The sequence below is a fragment of the Alosa pseudoharengus genome, unplaced genomic scaffold, assembly GCF_046254945.1.
Source record: "Alosa pseudoharengus isolate Yale_2024_CS ecotype anadromous, Long Island Sound unplaced genomic scaffold, YU_APseudo_1.1 YU_APseudo_1.1_scf_11, whole genome shotgun sequence".
Taxonomy (NCBI): Eukaryota; Metazoa; Chordata; class Actinopteri; order Clupeiformes; family Clupeidae; genus Alosa; species Alosa pseudoharengus.
Genome location: NW_027468576.1, coordinates 33464928 through 33487892, shown reverse-complemented (window position 1 = coordinate 33487892; position 22965 = coordinate 33464928). Strand labels below are relative to the sequence as shown.

Sequence of the window (22965 nt, the reverse complement as noted above, 5' to 3'; positions counted from 1 at the left end):
ACATTTTGTCTTAAAAAATAAACAGAGAGATGGAAGGCCGGCCCGTGATGTCACTGGGCTTTCAGTAAACAGCCTGAACGTTTGGTGCGCATCCAACTAATTGCACTAGTGTCGGGGATCCGCTGGCTAATGCATCAGACGTCTGCGAATCTGACACTTGTGGTTTAACTGGAGCGGCGGTGCCAAGTAGACAGACCCGGCCCAACCCATTTCTTCGTATATAAGCCATCTGAAAAGTGGAAAGTGATAGATACCGCGCATAAAATCTCTCTAAGGTAAGACAAATTGCTTTCAGTGTCTGACTACTCCTGCTCTTCTCTCTCTCTCTCTCTCGCCCTCTCCCTGTGTGCTGTCATTTGCCAGCCAATTACAGTAGGACTTTGCTAACTCATCTTCTCGTCTTCTACAGGTTTTTGGTTTTTTGACAGGTTCATAATGACAAGGTCTTCTCTCTATGCTCTGCTGGTGCTGGTGTGTGTAACATTCACCTACTCGGCTGCTCAATGTAAGTTAATTTGTATAACAGAAAGATTACTGGGGTGTCCATGCATCTGTAGGCTATCCAAAACTTCTCTGTCACAGGTTTGTGTGACTCAGAGTGTATGCACAGCAGAGAGCACTGAACTGTAGTTCTCTGAATAGGCTGTATTTCTGTGTATGTTTGTGTATGTGTGAGTGTGTGATTATGCGTTTGTGTGTGTGTTCCTGTTTCAGTGTGTGTGTGCTTAACCCCTCATGATTCATGTGTTTGATGTGTGTTCTTGCAGTTTGCACAATAAATGGACAATTGCAGATCATTGACTATATCGTCAAGTTTTCATCAACTGAGAAATAATTCACTATATTCTTATGAAGCCTAGAATATATAATATTCATGTAACAGTCATGTAACATAATACTGTATCACTGTCTGTCCATAAAACTTGAGAACTGTCAGTTGTGATGGTAGCAAAGCTGACCCCGATGATCATCTGTGTTGTCTCTCCCTCAGCGAGCAGTTGTACCGGGAGGTGTGGGGAGGAGTACTACAGGGGTTACCTATGTCACTGTGACTACGATTGCCTCACTCACGATGAGTGCTGTAAAGACTACGAGGCCAAATGCACCACACGTAAGATGCCATGTGCCTGTGTTGTTAATAACGATATATCGCTTTACAATAGCAGATAAAAGGCTTTGTCTCAGTCTGAGTGTGTGTGTGTGTGTGTGTTTGTTTTATAGGTGGCTCGTGTAAAGGACGGTGTGGGGAGTCCTTTAAAAGGGGCAGACAATGTGACTGTGACCCGGACTGTGGCCAGTTTGGCCACTGCTGCCCCGACTTCAAGCAGTTCTGCAACCCAGAGGGTGAGCTTGTCCCAGACTGGATAATCAGAGCTTGTATGCTACAATCGCCTAACCCAGCTCTACCCAGCATTCAGTTTCCTCCCAATTAAGCAAAGAGATGACATCTTATAACTGCTTGTGTGTGTGTGTGTGTGTGTGTGTGTGCGTGTGCGTGTGTGTGCATATTAATGATACAGAAGTCTCAAAAGAGCCAGCCAATGCTGCTGCCGCCACCGAGGGGCCTAACCCATGCCTAAACGCTCACGCTAGCAAACCTGCAGGTATAATGATATTGGGCACAAACAATGTGATTTCACCTCAAGCTCAGACAGTTGTGATCAAGCACTGATTGCATATATTAATTCAACCATACTTTAATACACACCACACAACGTGTGTTATAATCTAATGCAATCTTGTCTCCATAGATCCGCCTCAGGACTCAGAGGCCCAGAGTGAGGGTGAAGATGGGAATGAGGGTGAGTTATGGGACTAAAACACAAAGCTGCCTTGTGTGCTTGATTACCCTCATTCATCACAGGCTCTTAAAGCTTGTTTTGATTATGCCTACCTGATCATTCACATGTTGTATTCACTTGAATACTTTAACCATTGAAGGGATGTTGTGTGTACTATACAGTAACATATACTTATAACATACCTTTTACTCATATTCATCACTTTGTTCTTCTATGTTTATTATAATAACGAAATATATATTTGAATTTGATGTTTATTTTCCTCTACTGGAAAGAACTTTGGTACAAATCTTGAATTAACTAGATATAGAGGGATAAGGAGGTAATGAAATACAATGCAACACAACATTTATGACATCTAAATCACAAGTTCGCCTATCAGAATGCTTAATAAGCATGTTTGGCTTTGAGAAACTCTCCTAAAAAGTGGAAGTGGGGTAAGTGATGGCTGTCAATCATTCCTATGGGTATCCCAAATGTCACCAGCACCTCTGCTCTTGAACATTTTTTTGTTTATCCCCCCCCCCCCCCCCCACATTTGAATGATTTTGTGTGTAACACGCCTGCCCGTGCACTAAGCCATGCGTGCTAACGTCGTCTAGCAATGTCCCCACTTCAGCTGAAGTCATCGTGTCGCCCACGCTTCACGCTTTTTCAATTGTAGAAGCTGGAGATGATTTCCCAGCAGTGTGTGACTCTCTGTGTCTGTTAGTTTGGTGTTGGACGGGTTCTGCTCGGCTCAAAAACAGGAAAAAGTGACACAGAGCTCAGCATGTGTCATTGCTCCCTTCATGCCAAGGATAATGTAACATTAGACCATGAACTTGATTCTTAATACCTCTGGATTTTACTGTCTGAACCAGCTTTGGGGTATCTGCCCACAGTAAAAGGACCCATCAGTTGGGTCCTGCATGCATGTACAGTATAAGCTAAAGCATGGGTTTTCAACTGATTGTGAACCAAGGACCACCATTCTGACTAATTACCCAACCCGAGGACCACCACTGAATAAAAATACTGATTCCCACATTAAAAACTACATTACTGAATCCATGGACACAGACCACTAGCAAAGTCCTCTCGGACCACAAGTGGGCCGCGGACCACTGGTTGAAAACTCCTGAGCTAAAGCATTATGAAATAGTTGTTTAAGAAAACATTTACATTGTGACACAATATACTGTACATTTTAAATGTGATGTAATTTGTATCAATGTAATGAACATTTCCTGAACTCCCTGTTTTCTCTCTTGTCAGATATTTCAGATAGCATGTTGAGCCCAACTGATCCTCCTTATGAGGAGCCTCTGTCACCTGCACCTGAAGATGGTAAGACACTCACAAGAATTCACACACACACACACACACACACACACACACACACACACACACACACACACACACACACACACATTTAATTCACAAGTTCCAAGTTCGCCAATCAGGCTTAATTATCATGTTTGAGTTTGAGAAACTCTCCTAGACAGTGGAAGTGGTGAGTGATGGCTGTCAATCATTCCTATGGGTATCCTAAACATCATTAGTACCTGTCTCTGAAAAAGCAATTTCCAGACACAACGGACTGATTTGGTGTGTTTAAGGGCTCTCATCTGGTTGACAGTAAGTAACTGAATTAAAGCACTTTATATACCACTTTATATGCTTAAGCAGGGATCAGTGGTGAACCAGACATACCAGAGGAGCCTCCTCTACTTGAGGGCACAAGCGGGTATGAGCCCCTGGCAACCTCAGTTCCTGAGACCATCGACGTGGTGACACCCAAGACCAGCATGTCGGACGATGCTGAGGCAGTACTGGATGAAGAGCAGAAGGGGGACCCGAGGCTGGATGACCTCACCCCGCCCGCTGTCCCAGACCCCACAAGCTTCCCATCTCCCGTTCCCGCCAGCCAAATGCCCACCATGATAAACCCAGGTGAATTTACACACCTATACAGTTATCCTGACCGTAAAGGTGAAGGGAACACCGGTGTATGAAGAGAGTTCTGGTTAGCCTGATGTAGCCCGACTTGAGTCAATTCCATTCAGAACTTGAGTCTGGTACCGCTTCTGATTATGGGTTGTGTTTCAACTGATACAGGGGGAAAAAAGCCTCTGCATAAACTGGATAAACCTAACAAATCAGAGCAAAGAAATATGTGAATCCTTCTCGACAAATGCCTCAAAAGCTGTTTTCTGTTTGTTTTTTAAAGTTATTGTGCTGACAATATCTTGTACAGCAGACATGATAGAGAAATCTAAACATCTAGCTTTTCTAGCGACAGGCTTTTTCAAACAATATCAACTCAAGCAGGCTCATGTGACATGAATGACTAGGCACCATTGTTCATCTGTCCATCATTGTTTAAAGCCCGCCCGCCTTTGATTGTGATAACAGCTCTGGTACCGGTATAGAGGCTACTCTGTGGAGTCCAGACCTCACCTCCAATTTTGTCACTATGACACAGTTCATTCTGAACTATATGAGTGACATTTTTTTAAATGTGATAGCTTGTCTAAAAGGGTCAGAAAAAATCAACTTCTGTCCATCCACTCACAATGGTCCCACCTGGTGCTAAAAATCTCTCAAGAGTCTAGCTGCAGTTACCTAAATATTGCATGTTATTTAGATAAAAGGGGTGATTATCACACATTTCAACATAACATTTCCATATGACATGCTTTTTCTACTCCAATGCATTTTGATGCATTCGATCACCAGAGACCCTCTGTTGCAACCCAACCCTGTAGAATCATGAAAAGCTGACCTCTGTAACAAAACCTTTCCCTTTCACACAGACTCAACACCACCTCCCTCAAATCCATCTGACCCCGCCAGCACTCAGGCATCTACCCCAGCACCTGAGGGAGAGGACCAGGCTAGCATGACACAGAGTCCAGCTAGTGGACCCACGACAAACCCTGCATCAGATGCTCAGCAGAAGAACACGGCCTCCGACGACCTGGCCACCACTGGCCCTCCTGAGGCACAGGATGCCGTAGAGAACGCCGGGACCCCAGCAGCAAAACCCACGGAGGCCCAGACCACGACCGCACCTCCACCCTCGGCCAGCGCGACTGTGCCCACGGACCAGACACAGGACCCCAAACCAGAGCCATCGGCCACTCAAGACCCCGCAGCAACCCCATCTGCGCCGGAGGTAACAGTTAAGCCCCTGGAAATGACCCCCCAGCCTCTGGAAACGCAGAAGCCAGGGGAAAACATGGCCTCCACAGAGGCCGCTGCTGCCTACGACGACCTGGCCACCACTGGCCCTCCTGAGGCACAGGATGGCGTAACGAACGCCGGGACCCCAGCAGCAAAACCCACGGAGGCCCAGGATGCGGCCACGACCGCACCTCCACCCTCGGCCAGCGCGACTGTGCCCACGGACCAGACACAGGACCCCAAACCAGAGCCATCGGCCACTCAAGACCCCGCAACCACCCCATCTGCGCCGGAGGTAACAGTTAAGCCCCTGGAAATGACCCCCCGACCCCTGGAAACGACGGCAAAGCCTGTGGAGAAGACCACCAAAGCAACTCCCCTTCCCAGCAAACCCACCAAGGCCCCCAAAGCAACTCCCCTTCCCAGCAAACCCACCAAGGCCCCCAAAGCAACTCTCCTTCCCAGCAAACCCACCAAGAAGCCTGAGAAACCAAGCTCAGCCAATGATATCAATTTCCCTGGGATGGACAACTCCCGAGACTACCAGTCAGGTGGGTTGATACTCTCTTAGGGAAAATATTTTAGTTCTCTTGTCCTTTATTTGCCCTGTTGTTCATAAATGGTAAATAGTTTCATATGTGTGTGTATGTGTGTGGTGTGTGTGTGGGATGGGGTGGGGTGGGGGGGGGTACTCTTGCAACCCCTCAAATTAGTCTCCCAACACATCAAGTAATTCTCTTTTTTCGGCAGATTCCCCTCGCTTTAGTTGTGTATTTCTTCTCCTTTCTCCGTCTAGCCCTGTTCAGTTTCCCAACCACGCTGGATGCAGTAAATGTCAATCCTAAAGTTATTCATTTTCTGCATGACTTGAGTCTAGTTCCTCTGTTCTCTGAGCTCACATTCAAAACAGACACTTCAGTGGAGGGTTCATTATAAACGCTGTTTTATCCTTCTCATGAAAAACCACAGACCTCCTGACCACAGTGCACTTAACATGAGAAGTGGCCACTCTTAATGGTTTGGGTTGATGCCTTCTCTAAACCAAGACTCTCCCCTCAAGGTCTTTGGCTTAAATTGCTTCATTAAAGAGTATTTTTCGTGGTTTCCTTATTTTTTTCCCCCCTTGATGTTCTTTCCCTGTGTAGACGACAGCAATGACACCAACCTCTGCAGCGGTCGCCCCGTCAATGGCCTGACCACGCTGAAGAATGGGACGACTGTGGTTTTCCGAGGTGAGAGCCAGACCCTGTGACACCCCCCAGTGCTCAGACTGACACACGGCCACACGAGGTTTTCTTGCCGTAAAACAGGCGTGATGACAAAAAACGGCGAAATTCTCTAGGTTTTATTTCCAGGGAGGGAGTCATTTTTAAAGTAATTTTGACCCAGACTCTTTCATGTAAGCAAAATACATGGTTTATGGTGAACAGTTCAGATGACGATTAGAGAATAAACGTAAAAGGGACTGCCAAAAGGACTTTAGATGCCTATCACCTGACTTTAGAACCCTTAATCAGTGTTAAACAAAACAATTTATAAATATAAAACAATATTTTCCGTGGACAAATGCAGGCATCCCTTAAATCATAAATGAAACATTTTCTTCCTCCATAAATGGATGGCTTGCATGTGGTTTGTAAAAGAGAGTGATCCGCACACCATATAGCTCCCATGGAAGGTTTTTTTATTTTGCGTGCAACGTTTCGAGCCCCTGCCTGGTTGGTTGCCTGAGGAAGAGCCAGGGGCTCGAAACGTTGCACGCAAAATAAAAAAACCTTCCATGGGAGCTATATGGTGTGCGGATCAGTCTCTTTTACTTTTGAACTCTTTCCTCTGATCCAGCACCCATCCGAAACGGTGAAAAGGGATGTGCGTGGTCACACGTTTACTTAATTGCATGTGGTTTGTCCCTACAGGTCACTACTTCTGGATGCTGGACACCATGCGGGTGCCAGGGCCAGCGCGGGGCATCACAGAGACATGGGGAATCCCCTCACCCATAGACACAGTCTTCACCCGCTGCAACTGCCAGGGAAAGACATATTTCCTGAAGGTATGGCAGCAGCCTGCAGCCTAAAGAGACAACGGGCTGGTTTTCCCGTACATGGATTAAGCCTAGTCCCAGACTTCAACCATATACAGGAAACTGGCCCGGTAACACCCTACACACAGTCACAGGCCTTGGCCCTCGAGAAGAGAGAGCGCCCACAGCTGACTCCAGTTTGTCTTTTTGAATTGCATTCGCTGTCATAATGGATTAGAGTTGTTACACTTTTCCATGGCGTGGGATAATATGTGTGGGTGGATTAAACAAGGACACTAGTGTTATTGATTACCACTGAACTGACAGGCATTAAATTATAGTATAACGAGGCCTGCTTTACACAGGCCATTGTGAAGGCAGTTCTGTGTCAAAATGTGTGGGGTTGTTTTTGCAGGGTCGGAACTACTGGCGCTTTGAAAATCAGGTCATGGACCCTGGCTACCCCAAGGCCACCCGGACAGGTTTCGACGGTCTGACAGGTCACATCACAGCTGCGCTGTCAGTGCCTGCTTACATGAGGAGGAGGGAGTCTGTGTACTTCTTCAAGAGAGGTAAACACCTAGCATTTCATCACTATTATTAAGTAACTGTTGCATAGCTGTATTCTGACCCCATATGAGGTTCTTTCAATTCCTTCCTCGACACATCTTTATCACCAACTTTATCTCACACAGGCGGCCGGGTGCAGAAATATTCGTACGACCCTAAGAAGGCTCCCAAATGCTCCGGGAGCCAGCCGCCCAGCCAGCCCAACCAGAGGGTCCACTACGCTGTGTACACCCGCAGGACCAGACAAGCAGGTGAGCTATGGGCCCCAGGGCTGAGCGAGTACATACATATAGGGCTGAGTGAGTGTGGCAGAGAGAGTACATGCATACAGCGCTGAATGAGTACATACATACAGGGCTGAGTTAGTACATACATACAGCGCTGAATGAGTGTGGCAGAGTGAGTACATACAGCGCTGAGTGAGTGTGGCAGAGTAAGTACATACTGTACATACAGGGTTGAGTGAATGTGTGCAGATGACACTGTGGCAGTGGGAGAAGGCCTAAAGCGATACGCTTCGTGTAATCTATGTGATAAGCAGGACTTAGCAGTATACCCACTTAAAAAGTATCACCATCTCAGTATACCCACTTAAAATAGGCAAGGATACGTATTAACATTTGGGGTTGATCACAGTATACCCACTACAGCTAACAAGACAACATCACAGGATACCCACTGCAGCTAACTAGACTACACTACTGCACTTCAGGGACACTCAGAACTGCCTTTTCTCCCCAGAAACCTACCTGGGCAAGGAGCTGAGCATCACAGCGACCTGGGAGGGCTTTCCTACGACAGTGACCTCCGCCCTGTCCCTTCCTTCAAGACAGGCAGTGGATGGCTACAAGTACTACGTTTTCTCTCGCAGTGAGTACCACATTTCTGCATGAACCTTTTCATGGCTTTCAAGCAACCATAGATTATTATAAATCAGGTCTGTTGGTATTGGTTTTAAATAATTCGTTCAAACAAATTGGAGGAAAGAATGCTTGTGTGTAAATCATCCTGACCCCATCATAGGGTCCTGCAGAAAACAAAAGTATCACCTTGCCTTTAAATGCTCAAACAGAGGCACTTTAGCATAATGGGAAAATGTGTCGTATACATTTTAGATCCCCACCGACAAGTGTATCCTAACTAGGACTAGCAGCTGTTTTTGATTCCACAAACATACCAGCATCAAGGGCACAAAGCCGAGCAGTAGTTAGAAGTATTTTTCTCCAAAACTACTCCAGATGTGGATTTGGAACACACCTCTGCTTTAACGAGTTGACTTAGATGGCTTATTAAAATGGAAGACCAGGATGAGGGCATCTTTGTTGATCTATGGTGCAAGTCATGTCTGGCATAGGTCTGGATCCTTTAGAACACGTGTGGGTGTGTTGTTAGTGTGAGTAATGAGATGTGTGAGACGGCCCAGAGACCTGTGTGGGTGTGTAGGTGGGTGAATGGATATGGGCTAACGTGTGTGTGTGTGTGTGTGTGTGTTGGTGGATCAGTTGGCCTTCAGGTTTTTGGCAGGCTTCACGGACCAAAGGGAAGTCGAAATGCAGTGCAGCTTGCGTCTAGTCGTGTCACTGAGGAAACAAACTCTTTACACACTTTGCACACTCACACACCCCAAATTGCCCACAAGCTTTACCCTACCTCCCCATTACACACACTGAGCCTGGACTTTGGATGCACATGTTCTGGCATGTTCCATTTGAAATGCCAAACAGTTTCCACACCTGCTCCATTAGTCCACATGAAGCATCCCACAGATTATTCAACAATTATTTGAACTAAGTATTCTTAAAATCTAACTATAAATCTTTTGACTCTGAATAACATTTCCATTTCATTCATGCAATAGATAACCACCTTTTGGATAACTACCTTCCTTTCACTGATCTATTCTGAATGGAGAGCACATGCTCTGTGGTAAAGGCCCTGCTCTGTTTCCTGTGCCCTACAGCGCGCCACTACAGCATAAGGATGGAAGGGGAGAAGCCAACGGTGACCACGCCGCCCCAAGCCCCTCAGACACAGAGCACGTCCCAGAGCTTCTTCAACTGCCCCAAAACTGCCCAGTCCTGAGGGACAGAGTGAGACAGGGAACAGCAGAAGCATGCCCACACACCCCTACATATCCATTGTAACACAGTTTCACAGACCAATTGCACAATTTCAACCCAATTTTGCTGCTCTTATTTCTTCATTGTATGTGCCTTCTTATTTACTTTTTATTGTTTACTTGAATGTTATGTTTGTCTGTGGACTTAAATTGGTAGAATATGTCTTGTCTCCACCGTGGGATAGTGAGAAACATAATTTCGATCTCTTTGTATGTTTTGGCATGTGAAGAAATTGTCAATAAAGCAGACTTTGACTTTGACCAAATACCGACATATTGAAGTTCAGTAAAAAAAAAAAATCATACTTTATTTTACTTTGTCATTGATCACAATTGGTGCTAACAAATACGCACACAAAACACATTCTTTCTGAAGTAGGAAAAAAACAAAAACAAAGCAAGCACACGACCCACAGGACTGGAGATCTGGCCTAAAGCAGAAACAGAGATGCCAAGTGGAAGTGTAGTTCTAGCATTAAACTGGGGCTTTAAGTAAGAGTGGAGCTCTGCTGGAAATGTCTTTACTTCAGGGAACGATCTCGGAATCCCATGCCTGAGAAGGAGAAAATGGACAATCAGACAACAGACAACACTACACGCTTCACACTACACGGCCTCAACGCCTCCCTGTGTGCAAAACTGAGTCAGATTCTGTACATTTGACTATAAACTGTGTTTTATATATATATATTAATAAACTTTTAAATTCAATTTATCCAGTGTGGGTTAATACAAAGTTTTTTCCCCACTTCTGAGAAACGCATTCAGATCCTCATTAGCCATGAACCAGAGTCCTGCCCAGCTTCAGGTACCCGACGGGTGGCCCACACATTTTGTTTGTTTGTTTGTTTAATGTAAGCCAATTTCAGCAACTAAGGCTATTTAATGGCCAGAGCATTGTGTGTTAGAGAAGCTTAAATATGTTTTTTAAAATCTTTGCTAGTAATATTCTAAAACCTTCAAAAGGTGGGATCTTACTAAAAACATCAGCTATGGAATTTTGGTGATAAAATTACCCACACATTTTGATGAAACAGGTGAAAAATATATCGGTTGCGTGTCGAGTCGGACATGAATCTAAATCGGAACTGGCCTTTCATACGCATCACGTGCATACGTAACAATATTTTATACATATTTTAGTAACACATCCACAATAATATGCCTGTATTTCAAGTTGATAAAAGCATTTAAAATGCATTAGTTTCGTGCAGGCGCCCTCCTAAAATTCTCCAGGCACTTATACTTTCACTTTTAAAAATCAAATGCACAGGACCTGCCTGCAGTCTTTCAGAACGAAACACCTAAAGATGACTTGACATTTTGTTATGGTGGACAGAGCAAGCTTGTTTATTTCCCAATATTGCTATTGCTCAGATTGCGAGATTTACTGCGATACCTGCAAGCGTGCTAGATTTCTCCTATGCGTGGGGAGAGGTAGGCCAAATTTACTCCCATTCAAACTTGCCCTCAAATAAACGGGACAGAGCCACGTTTTATGCCTATTTGTATAAAGTTTAATAGGCTAATGAATAATCCGGTGTAAGCCATGCAGCCACATTACATTGTTTGTGTTTAGGCAATTAGCCTAAACGGTTCATGATTTCATAATGAACGAATCATTCCTTCATTCCTTTATTAGGCAGTTACACTTTGGTACTTGGATGTGTATGGTACCTTGACAGCTACCACATGCTTGTGGGTGAAAGTAATTTCTTGTTTATGTATGTGGACTATATGTGTGCGTGTGTGTGCTTGCTGTATGTTCTTAAGGCTGCTGAAACAACTGCATTTCCCTACAGGGATAATTAAAGTATATCTATCTATCTATTTAATGTAGGCTACTACCGGGACACTGCTGTTAATTTCAGTTAACAATGTTGACCGTTTTAAGTTTAGTGATGTGATTTGCAGGGTGGTGTTTGAAGGCTAGACTGTACCTCTGTAGCCCATGACCTGGCAAGAAACCTTTTCTTAAACGTGTCTGATATGGTAGACTGATTTTAACTCTGGTGCGGGTCGGGTATCGGTTTTATTTAATGCTGGCTGGGTCGGGTGCGGAATTTAACTAGCTCTGCTGACGGAAAAGGGGTCGGGACCCGTGCAGGACTCCGCTATGAACTGCATGTTAGTTCAGGCATACGACCTCTCCATTTACAATACAGGTACAATACAGTATGCATATGTAACATGTGTACATCACTAGTATGTAAGGGGGGTGTGTGTGTGTGTGTGTGTGTTCACTGGTGTTGGTGTTTTGGGGAAGACATGACTAAATTAATGTTCCAGTGTTTGTGTGTCGGTGTGGGTGTGGGTGTGGGTGTGGGTGTGTGTGTGTGTGTGTGTGTGTGTGTGTGTGTGTGTGTGTGTGTGTGTGTGTGTGTGTGTGTGTGTGTGTACTGTACCTCTCTTGCCAGGGCCAGATTGTGAGTGTGTCCAGCGTTGCAGCTGTCTGCCAGTTCCTCCTCTGCCTTTGGATTGCTGAGTGCTACTAGTGTCTAGGGAATGGAACACACACAGATTAAAATACAGATTAAAACACAATTATCTGAACACAATATGTTTCTGTGTGTGTGTGTGTGTGTGTGTGTGTGTGTGTGTGTGTGTGTGTGTGTGTGTGTGTTGTCACAATACCAAAATTATTGTTCTATTTCATATTGTTTGGAATTCATAAAGTTTATATATTTTGTTAATAATTTATAGTACTTTATGATCTGCGTAATTACTAGAAGCTACAAATATTATAATAATTGGAATACTTCATATTGTTTTTTCATACAATTTTTCAGACATATCTTTAATGTAGTGTGTAGGTCTAATTGAGTGCACATTGGTGGTGCGTAGGTGTTATTGAGTGCCTATCACTTTATTAAGAAATGCGTGAGTAATTAGCATTCAGTCTCACAGTTTTAGGCTAGTGAAAAATAATAATAATAATAATAATAATAATAATAATAATAAGTTTTATTTATATAGCGCCTTTCTCAGACTCAAGGTCACTTTACAAAGTCAGCACAAACAAAGCAAGACAACACAAAAACAAACAGACAGTAAAAAAAGTCAAGCGTCAAGCGGTTGCAGAAGGTGAAAAGTGTTCCTGAAACAGAAAGGTCTTGAGGTGAGCTTTGAAGAAAGGAAAGGAGGGACAGTCACGAAGGGATTGAGGGAGGGAATTCCAGAGCTTAGGGGCCATGGTGCTGAAAGACCTGCCACCTAGGGTAGAGTTCCAGAGCTTAGGGGCCATGGTGCTGAAAGACCTGCCACCCAGGGTAGAGAGTCTGGTGCGGGGGACAGAGAGGAGATTTTGATTAGAGGATCTGAGGGAGCGGGAAGGAGTGTAAGAGATCAGAAGGTCACAGAGGTAAGGAGGATCAAGGTCATGGAGGGCTTTGAAAGTGAGTAGTAGAATTTTGAATTTGATTCAGGACAGAACCGGTAACCAGTGAAGCTAAGAAAGAATAGGGGTGATGTGTGCAGATCTCTTGGTATGAGTGAGCAGTCTGGCTGCGGAGTTCTGAATATATTGTAGTCCTTGAAGTGATTTAGTGGGGAGGCCAATGAATAGGGAGTTGCAGTAGTCTAGGCGGGATGTAATGAAGGAGTGAACCAGGGTCTGTGCATCAGTGGTAGAAAGGAAGGGGCGAAGGCGGGCAATGTTCCTGAAGTGATAGAATGCAGTTTTAGTGAGGGATTTAATGTGGGGGTCGAAACCGAGTGAGGAGTCAAGCAGTATGCCAAAGGTTTCTGACAACAGGAGCGGATTTGACAATTGTACCATCAATGTTCAGACTGAGACTGTGATATTTGGACAGCTGAGGTTCGGGGGTGATGAGAAGGATTTCGGTTTCATCTGTGTTGAGTTTTAGAAAGTCATCTTGCATCCATAGCTTTAAATCAGAAAGGCAGTTGCGCATAGGGATAAGGATATGTGGATGCAATTCATTATGTTTTCTATGTCATTAGATAAAATAAATGTTCAAAAAACAAAGTCGAAGAAAATCTTTCTGGGATCATAGAAGAGATAAGTGACTTGCACTACACAAATGACACATGACTTGAGTTCGCTGGATAGTTAGCAAGGAACTTTCTCCAGTTGTTGCCAAGGTTGCTTAGCCTATTTCTGAAATGTCATTAAACCCAACAGTAGGCTTAAATTAACTAAATCCCATAGCCTTGGTAGGTTAGCAACACAAAGTTGAGAGATACAAGTGAGCAAAATAACATAACATTGGCCTATTATTATTTGATGCTGTGTGGCCACAGCATCATTTAAACCAGCTTGAAAGCTGTGCATGTGTATGTGTCAGAAAAGACATGCAGGCTAGGGGAGGCACTAGAAGCATGCCTTGCGCATACGCATTTCACTGCAAAACAACACGGTCATTCTTGAAAGTATCGATATTAATAAAAGTAGGTATTGTGACATTTTTAAACAGGTTATTGCGATACTCTTGTAGTATCGGTGCACCGTGCAACACTAGTGTGTGTGAGATGTGTGTGAGATGAGTGTGTGTGTGTGTAAGAGTGTGTGTGTAAGAGTGTGTGTGTAAGAGTGTGTGTGTTAGAGTGTGTGTGTTAGAGTGTGTGTGTGTGTGTTAGAGTGTGTGTGTGTTAGAGTGTGTGTGTGTTAGAGTGTGTGTGTGTTAGAGTGTGTGTGTGTTAGAGTGTGTGTGTGTTAGAGTGTGTGTGTACCTGCAGAGCTGGAGGAGGGCTCCTGGCTAGTTGAAGGGAGACTGGTCTCATCAGTGGCCTGTCCAGGCTCCTCTGTTTCAGTCTGGGACATGGGCTCCACATTCACCTCCACGGTCACCCTGCAACAGAACATACACGCATCATTCCTCAGGACAACTTTCTACGAGTTATTGGGTGACGGACTAGATTCATGGGTGTACCCACATGTTAGTGAGGGAGAAAACAAGACAGATTTAAAGACCCAGTGACTGTGTGTGTGTGTGTGTGTGTGTGTGTGTACACGTGTGTGAGAGTACGTGTGTGTGTGTGTGTGTACTTGTGTGTGTGCGCGCATCCTCACCCTCCAGCTTCTGGCTCCATTAGGACCTCGTCCCGGTCGTCTCCTCCGCCAGCACCCCCTGGGGCAGTGAGGCTTGGTGTGGATGTGGTTACCAGGGGAACAGACTGGGAGGCCGGCTCTGGGGTCTCCATAGTGAAGGTGTCCATAGAGACGTTCTCAGAGAAAACGGTCACTGCATAGGAGAGAATAGATTTTCATCTGGACACTACAGAAATGTAGAAACTGGCAAAGCAAAGCTGGTAAGTTGTACACAGAAGAGAAAGGAGAGGAATGGTAAGGAAAGGTGGGTTTCTGTTTTTTTTTTTTAATTGTATGTGTGTGTGCATGCCAGAAGAAAGTAATAACAGGGTTCGTACACCTATTCCAAGATCAAATTCAAGCACTTTTCAAGCACTTTCAAGGTCAATTTTCAAGCTTTTCCAGCACTTTACAGCAGTGGCAAATGACATTATACGAATATACTAACTCAAAATGATTTTCAATCATCAACAGACAAAATTGTTTCTCTTAATAGCAGGAAAAGAAATGAAAGGAAAACTTGTCATGTGTCACCTGTCTGAAAGTAGACTTTGCTTGCTATCTAACTGGCTGAGTCAATATACCAAAAAAAACAACAAAAAACATTAAAAAAATAAATAAAATAGGAAAAGAAAATAATCACCCAACAAATAACTATTCTTTGCTGAATATGTGAACTCAAACTAATGTTAAGGCTGCTCTTTCATGACAGTCAAGACTGATTATGTCTCTTATGTCTCAACGGCATGCAGACAGGCCTACATTTGTTATCATGAGCTACCAACCAGTAGGCTAGCAATGCGGAGATGTGACGTTGGGTGACGTAAAGATGACCGAGTTGTCATATAATTGGATAAATTTAACTTCTTGCCAAAAGGCACGATATGCACATATGCATGGTGTTTTAATGTCTTTCCACTTGTAGGGCCTATAAGCATTCAACCACAAAACTGAGCTGAAGTTTGACATGACCAAGCCAGGATTCAAATACCGAGGTCATGGGTGTTGATAGAAATGTTGCCCCCCGCGAAATACTATGGGGGTCCGGGGGCATGCCCCCAAGGAAGAAAAAATTTAAAAATAACCCCTTAAATGATGACTTATGGTGAATATTGCGGAAACTAATAGATACATTTACATAAATATAATTTATACATAAATCACACTTAGAAATACAGCCTATTAGGCATATGGTACATTTATAAAAGAGCAAAGTAGCCTATATATGCCTATGAAAGACTTAACCATAGAGGGCTGTAATGTAAAGGCTATCATGATCATTTTGCCGTATGACGTAGAAACATTTGTTCAGTTTATAACATGTTTTGTTTATAACTTAAACCAACACACTTTTCCACAATATTCTACTTTTTAGATGCACCTGTATATTTCAAGAGCATTTTCTCCAATTGGTTTTGAGGATATTTATACTGATCTCTGCTCCATCTTTATTTAAGAATGCTCTGCTTCTCCTCATCAGAGTAGTGAATGTTGCATTTATAAATTGCAGGGTCATAGGCTGCGGAGCTTGTACCTTCTGACACAGTGAGTGTCACATCTTGTCTCTCACTCACTTGTGTGGGCCCTTTGCCTATTATATCCCTCCCTTCTCCTAACTCTCTCCTCATTTCCACCTTTCTGCCTGATTTCCCTTCTCCCGTCTCCTGTGTAAATAACTGACCGATAATCAATATAATGCTTAGATAATATCCATATAAATATCTACTATTATCTACTATCTAGGCTACTATCAGTGCAGGTTAGCTAGCTGCAACTCCACTGAATTTCAGCATAACATTTTGAGTAGGCCTTGAAGTCAGCCTTTGTTCAGGTCTGACTATTATTTATTTTGGACAATGGATTTGTGGGTATTGAAGTTTATTTGAGCTGCGTGAGACACTGTGTTGCGTCGTTAGTTAGGACATAGCTCCGCGATAGCAGTCAACTCTACTTTCGTTTTGACATGTCAGAGGTATATCTACAACTACGTGTTGCGTGACGCTGCGTTGATGCAAGGATAATGGTCTTGTCGGCTATTTTTAGTTAATGAATAAAACGAAATTTGAAGAAAGAAAGGTGACCTCTATGGTAGATACAGCCATAGACATGACTGGTGCGGTTTTGCATTCACATGCCATAAAGTTTAGTCTCCCTCTTCAACCTAACTTTTTCCTTGTCTTCCAATGATTGGAGCTAAGTAACCTATTCAATAATATGTTAGCTTTAATGGCGACCTAGCTAGCAATGCATCTTTAAGACCCTAGGCCTACAGGATTTCTGTTCAGCAGTCCAAAATAGCTGTTTTCTAACCAACGCTCATTGAAACGGCAACCTCACTTCATGTTGATGGTCATCTCCGACTGTGTGCAGGGGGGCGTTGTCACGCATGAAAACAGACTGGCAGATCAGTCACATAGCCTACGCAGATCGGTGCGCAACCGAGGACCATGGCGGAGAAGTTTTAATTTTGCATCTAATAAGCTAACTATTCCGTCAGATAGCTATTTGTGTCAAAAGAAATACACTTACAATTTTAAGCATTTTCAAGCACTTTATCCGAAATGCAAGCACTTTTCAAACCTTGAAAACGCAACATTAAAATTCAAGCATTTTCAAGGATTTCAAGCACCCGTACGAACCCTGTAAAAAGTTTAAGTAAGAAAGAGAGTGTGTGTGTCAGGAAAATAAGGAGTTTAAGAGTGGGGTGTGTGTTTGTGAGAGTGTGTGTGTGTCAGAGGAAATTAAGGAGTTCAACTAAGTGTGGCGTGTGTATGGCGTGTGCGTGTGTCTAACCTGGAGCTGCCACCTGTAAAGGTGTGGTGGGGACACTGCGTCCTCCAGATTCCTCCTCTTGGGACGCCAGGAACATTGGACTCTCATACATACCCAGCCCTGAACACACACACACACACACACACACACACAGTCAGGACTGACATCACTACACAAACCACCTAGTCCTAACTACAGATCACCATTTACAAATTCCTTAGGAAAACAGCCCTTAATCAGGAAAGGAGTAAGGAAGCATTATTTATCTGTTTACAATGACAACTGTGGAACACAGATGGATGTCAATGCAGGCTCAACTCAATGTCTTGCAATTACAGTTTACTTGTCTATCCATACCTCCTTGAGAGGCCAGCTGGCCTAGATCAGAGTGAGACGACGTGGACTGGGTCATGTCCTCCAACGTGCCGAAGCGGAACCGGGGAACAGTGGCCACCTGAGGGGATCTGTGGATCAGCACATAACTATTAGAACCATTAGAACAGACCCGACGGAACCTCAGTCTGCTTATGATCTGTGGATCAGCACATAACCATTAGAACCATCAGAACGGACCCAACGGAACCTCAGTTTGCTTATGATCTGTGGATCAGCACATAACCATTAGAACGGAGCCGACGGAACCTCAGTCTGCTTATGATCTGTGGATCAGCACATAACCATTAGAACGGACCCGACAGTCTGCTTATGATCGAGCACTGACAACACAACTTGTCATTTGCCATACTGTAGGTTTTAAAGGCTGTATCAGCGATAGCTGGGATAAGTCACTTCTGTTGATGTTCAAACAAACCAAAGCGCTAGCTCGCTGCTCCCTCCCCCTCCCTCCCGTGCAATTAAAACTCACCTAAACCCGCATCTCGTCGGTTTATTGGTTGAAACACTTTATTTTGCCTTTGAGTGGTTGCCAACCCTTGTTGATAGCATTTGTTTTTGTGTACAGATCTCGGAGCCTATAGGCTGCCTACTGAGACGCGTTTTTTGACAGCCTGCTTATCATCATTTATGTTTGGGCCTTTTTTGGGCCTGAAATCGCTGATACAACCTTCAAGAGAGGTAAGCATTATATAGCTTCCAAAAGGTCAACTTCAGTATCAGAGACCAGAGTGGTCCCCACTCTGTCTAGTTTATAGCTATATTCATACTTACTGCAGGGGCTCAGTGAAACTGTCAGAGCGGTTGGGGACCACCAGAATGGGCGTGCTGGGGACAATGCGGTCATCATTGTCAAAGTTCATTTGCTGGTGAGAGAAAAGAAAATGGTGTCATGTCAGGTATCATGAGGCCAATAGTGTATGACTGCAGCATGTAAAAGGGGAAATGCTGAACCAACACACACACACACAAACACACGAACACACAAACACACACAAACCACACACACCGTTTCAGACATCATGGAGCTACTGTTGGCTCCTGGAGTGAGAGGCATGGACCGCCCTGAGGAATGGAATCGGACTGGGAAGCGCTGCAGAGAAGCACAATGAAAGTGAAGTGTAGCTGTTACAGGTTCTTTGTTAAATTCAGCATGGGCCCCAAGGTGTCTGAGACACCCCCTGACCTTGAATGACCTCTCGGACACAAACCTGCACCAGTGAGGGGGGAGCGAGCTCAGGGCCGGGCGGAGGAAGGATGTTCAGGCGGGGGGGCAATGGTGGTCTCCTTGGCGACTGTGGGAGGCGAGGCGTCGAACTGCTGATCGGTGCCTCTCTGGGCGAGTCCACGGAATGAGTCTCGACACTAGCATTAGCTGCCTCCACTAGATGGAAATTGTAAAACAGAGTGTGTAAGTGTCTGCATGGGCATATGTACTTGTTACTACAAACACACACACACACAGACACACACTTCTGAGGGGAAATTACTGTTAAAACTGTCCTGAATTGCACTGAGGTAGAATATTCCACTCTTCCCTCCCCAGGGTCCAGGAGCAGGCATCCTGACTAAAGAACAAACACTCTAAAAACGTGTACATTATTATAATCTGCAACGCCATGTGCCTGGTGGAATACAGAGATAAGGGGGCCTAGTCACAAGTTTGATCCAATAAACATCTACGAGCCTCAATGTGAGGAAGTGGCCGTCAATGGCAATTCCAGACAAAATGACAGCCATATCCTCCTGATATGACACACGGGGAAGTCTGGTACACCATGGCTGACACGCACAGACTAGAAAAGGGGGGTGGTGGTCAGGTCGAGGGGAGACAGACAGGCGTACCGTTGAACGTCTGGGAGTCGGCGACGCGTTGCTGGGTGGAGTCCGTCGCTCCCAGACTCTCCTCCGTCTCAGTGCCCTGGTCGGTCGCCTCCGCCCCCTGAGAGGAAAAAAAGCAATACGAGAGATGAAAGCAAAGCGACTCAGTTGAATTCCCTTTTCCTTGACACTTGCTGTCTCACACATAAACCAGACGGAGAAGGGAATTCTGGGAACAGACAGGACAACAAGCTGCCATGGTGGTGATGCAATATGGTAATCATGACCGGTGCCATGACTCACTTGTTCCCATGACTGTTTCAGGACATTTAATGACCGCCAGTGGACACACAGCACGCCCATCCAATTACAAGCAGGCACCACCCACCCACCCACACAGACACACAGACACACACACAATCACAGCCGGCAGCTGCCAAACAATGAAAGGTCACGATGTGCAAGCAGGAATGTCTACATAGACACATGCACAGTGTGTGTGTGTGTGTGTGTGTGTGTGTGTTTAGAGCTCCTGGACTCACCTCTTGCTCGTCGCCCTCGTACGCCTCGTTGCCCTCTCCACTACCGCTCCCCTCGTTGCTCTCCTCTCCCTCATCGCCCATGCCGCCGTCGTCATCTTCGTCCTCCTCCTCCTCTTCCTCCTCCTCTTCCACATAGTCCTGTTCACAAACACACTCGTCAAGAGCAATGCCACCTTCTTCATGTTGAGGTCAATGTACTCTTTTAGAATGCTCACTAGGAGGTGAATCGATTAGAACTACCTCCTGCTCTTCCTCCTCCTCCTCCTCGACCTCTTCCTCGCTCTCCTGCTCGCCCTCCGTCTCGGAGTCGCTGACGATAACGATGACACTCTGCGGCACGCAGTCACCCTCCTGCGAGGTCTCCACAGGGACCGACTGAGAGCCGCCTGCCTCCTCGTCCACCTCGGCAAGCACCGGGTAGTCCTCAAGCTCCTAAACAAACACACACACACACAGTCAACGGATCAGACCGAACAGAACGGAACAGATCAAATTCACACACACAATTAACAACCGACCATCACTCAAAAATAGCTTATAGGTACTAGGGCTGTCACTTTTGTGAAAACATCCTGTTTGATTTTTGAGACATAAGTGTTCATTGAATCGATTGTAAAATCAATTTTTCATGTCTAAAGACGTGAACGGCAACGGCAAATATAGGCCAATCCACAAACAACTAACAGGCATTAGGACGAACGTAAAGAGGGCGCTTGTAGACGCAAGCCAGCAATATTTCTGATGATTTATTGGCGTGAAGTTTCGTGCACAATGACAAACAGGAGTGCAACATTCTCGAAAAACAATAAGCTGAGTGGACTGCCTTTACATCAGTGACAAACATTACTGCAGGCTTCAACGTAGCTGTGTCTGTTTAGGATTAGAAATGTCAAACAAATTTCGCCTACGTAGAACTCGATTGCAGTTTGCATAGTCTACCGCTTTGTTCTTCTCCATAGTTTGATATACCAAAAATCCGAAGTACTTCCACATCGAACTCAAGTTATTAGGGCCTATCACTCGTCTCTCTCATGTCGCACAGCTTGATCGCGTTGTCCTCCATTTTTTGGCAAAACACGAGCAGCATAGCAGCTGATTGAAACCGCTGTTTCCGGTGCGTAAAATTGGTGGGAATGTTCTTTTTAGCTTTCGCAATGCTTACTGCACTTTGGAATTCTTTTATATTCTTATATTCTTGTATTTTGTTATATATTGTTATATTGTATGTTGTATATTCTTGAATTTTGTTACATCTATCCTTTTTATTTGTTTAATTCGTTTAAAATTAACAGTGTACATATTTGGTTAAAATCGATTCCCTATTTTAGTTTTCGAAACTTGTGTTGTTTGGTCAAATCGATTGTGCAATCGATTTTCGAACGTAAAGTGACAGCCCTAATAGGTACACAACTCTAGTCTGACACACACACTTTCTCCTTCATACCTGTGAGGCATCTGGAGCCTCCTGGCTCTCGCCGGGAACAACACTCTCAGCCTCTGTGCTGTCCTCAATCACCTCCTCCTGAGACACACACACACACACACACACACACACGGAGACCAAGCGTCAACCAAGAAGGGATTCCTGCAATTTAGTACAGTATGTACAGTATGGATGTGTTCTCTCTAGCAGATGAAAAGCATTCCAATCAGAGTTTGGAGTGCATGTGTCCGACTAACCTCTGGCCCAACTCTCTGGACGAGGCGGAGTTTCTTGGGGGGTTCGCTGGGCTCGTCGGGGGTCTCTGTGTCCGCACTCGTCCCCTCCTGCTCCTCCTCCCGCAGACGCTTGTTCATGGAGGAACCAGGCGTAGCGGACACTACAGCCAGGTCACAGTGGGGTCACATTACGGTATGTTTATTCATTTAGCAGATGCTTTCATTCAAAGCCACTTACATTACGTCAATTATATTACAGGGCACAATGGTGGAAGCCGAGAATTGAACACACAACTTTTCAGGTTACTGCATGCCAGCCCAGTGCCACTATGCTACCACCACCCACACAACATATTCAATGTCAATTTTTTTATATTTTAAATGAAATTATAAATACTACCTTCTACATATACAGTGGGGAGAATAAGTATTAATAAGAATAAGAATATAAAATCATCTGTTAAAAAATTGAGCTTAATGCCTTAATTAAAAAAATGAGTAAAAATACAACCATTAAGGACACCTATTTTCTTAGTGAATGAAGAATGTATCGTAAATAAATAAATGTTCATCCTTAAATTACAGGGGCAATGAGTATTGAACTCAATGAGCAACACTAAATGAATGATGATCCGTAATTGTCATCCGATAGCCTAGTCATATGGGTAGACATTCAGTGTGTTTGAAATAATTAATTCAATAATATGTTCCATCTTTGCAGAGGAAAAAATGTGTGTAAAGGGAATTAAAAAGCCTGTCTCATATAGAAGCCTGTCTCTAATACTAGCCGGTGCAGTTTGGCGATTTGGGAAAATAAAAGCCCGGGCTATTATTTGCGATCTAGGAAAACACACCACATGGTGCAGTTTTACCAACTTATGATTCTGATACCATCCTAGCAACATCCAAGATTTTGGGAGGATGGTATCCTGGATTTTGCTAGGAGACATTGTCCAGAATGTTGCTAAGATGGTATCAGAATATTAAATTGGTGAAATTTCACCAGAGAGGGTAAAAAGGGAGCAAAAATCAAGGATTTTTGAGTG

At 44.4% G+C, this 22965-nt stretch overlaps 2 protein-coding genes across 3 annotated transcripts in view; one reads left to right on the top strand and one right to left on the bottom strand.

Annotated features, from left to right (window-relative positions):
• The first annotated feature begins 117 nt into the window (after nucleotides 1-117).
• On the top strand, nucleotides 118-9979 carry prg4b (proteoglycan 4b). Of its 2 annotated transcripts, XM_076278932.1 has the most exons (15): nucleotides 118-275; nucleotides 410-505; nucleotides 992-1111; nucleotides 1222-1344; nucleotides 1521-1604; nucleotides 1752-1802; nucleotides 3060-3131; nucleotides 3474-3737; nucleotides 4601-5521; nucleotides 6116-6202; nucleotides 6887-7023; nucleotides 7409-7565; nucleotides 7689-7814; nucleotides 8305-8433; nucleotides 9524-9979. In XM_076278932.1, the coding sequence occupies exons 2-15, from the start codon at nucleotides 436-438 to the stop codon at nucleotides 9643-9645; spliced, it is 2463 nt and encodes an 820-aa protein (XP_076135047.1). In that variant the 5' UTR covers nucleotides 118-275; nucleotides 410-435; the 3' UTR covers nucleotides 9646-9979. The 2 variants fall into 2 exon arrangements, with proteins under 2 accessions (XP_076135047.1, XP_076135048.1); XM_076278933.1 differs by lacking the exon at nucleotides 1521-1604 and having other exon boundaries at nucleotides 120-275.
• tprb (translocated promoter region b, nuclear basket protein) overlaps nucleotides 9972-22965 on the bottom strand; it is a 35408-nt gene continuing 22414 nt past the window's right edge. The window contains exons 38-51 of the mRNA XM_076278931.1: nucleotides 21941-22080; nucleotides 21705-21782; nucleotides 20501-20692; nucleotides 20261-20398; nucleotides 19743-19839; nucleotides 19109-19281; nucleotides 18907-18990; nucleotides 18672-18763; nucleotides 17862-17968; nucleotides 17526-17624; nucleotides 14715-14886; nucleotides 14375-14493; nucleotides 12088-12180; nucleotides 9972-10235 (exon numbers count right to left, since the gene is read on the bottom strand). Coding sequence (XP_076135046.1) covers nucleotides 10204-10235; nucleotides 12088-12180; nucleotides 14375-14493; nucleotides 14715-14886; nucleotides 17526-17624; nucleotides 17862-17968; nucleotides 18672-18763; nucleotides 18907-18990; nucleotides 19109-19281; nucleotides 19743-19839; nucleotides 20261-20398; nucleotides 20501-20692; nucleotides 21705-21782; nucleotides 21941-22080 — 1616 coding nt within the window. The 3' untranslated portion in view covers nucleotides 9972-10203. The remainder of the gene's footprint in view (nucleotides 10236-12087; nucleotides 12181-14374; nucleotides 14494-14714; nucleotides 14887-17525; nucleotides 17625-17861; nucleotides 17969-18671; nucleotides 18764-18906; nucleotides 18991-19108; nucleotides 19282-19742; nucleotides 19840-20260; nucleotides 20399-20500; nucleotides 20693-21704; nucleotides 21783-21940; nucleotides 22081-22965) is intronic.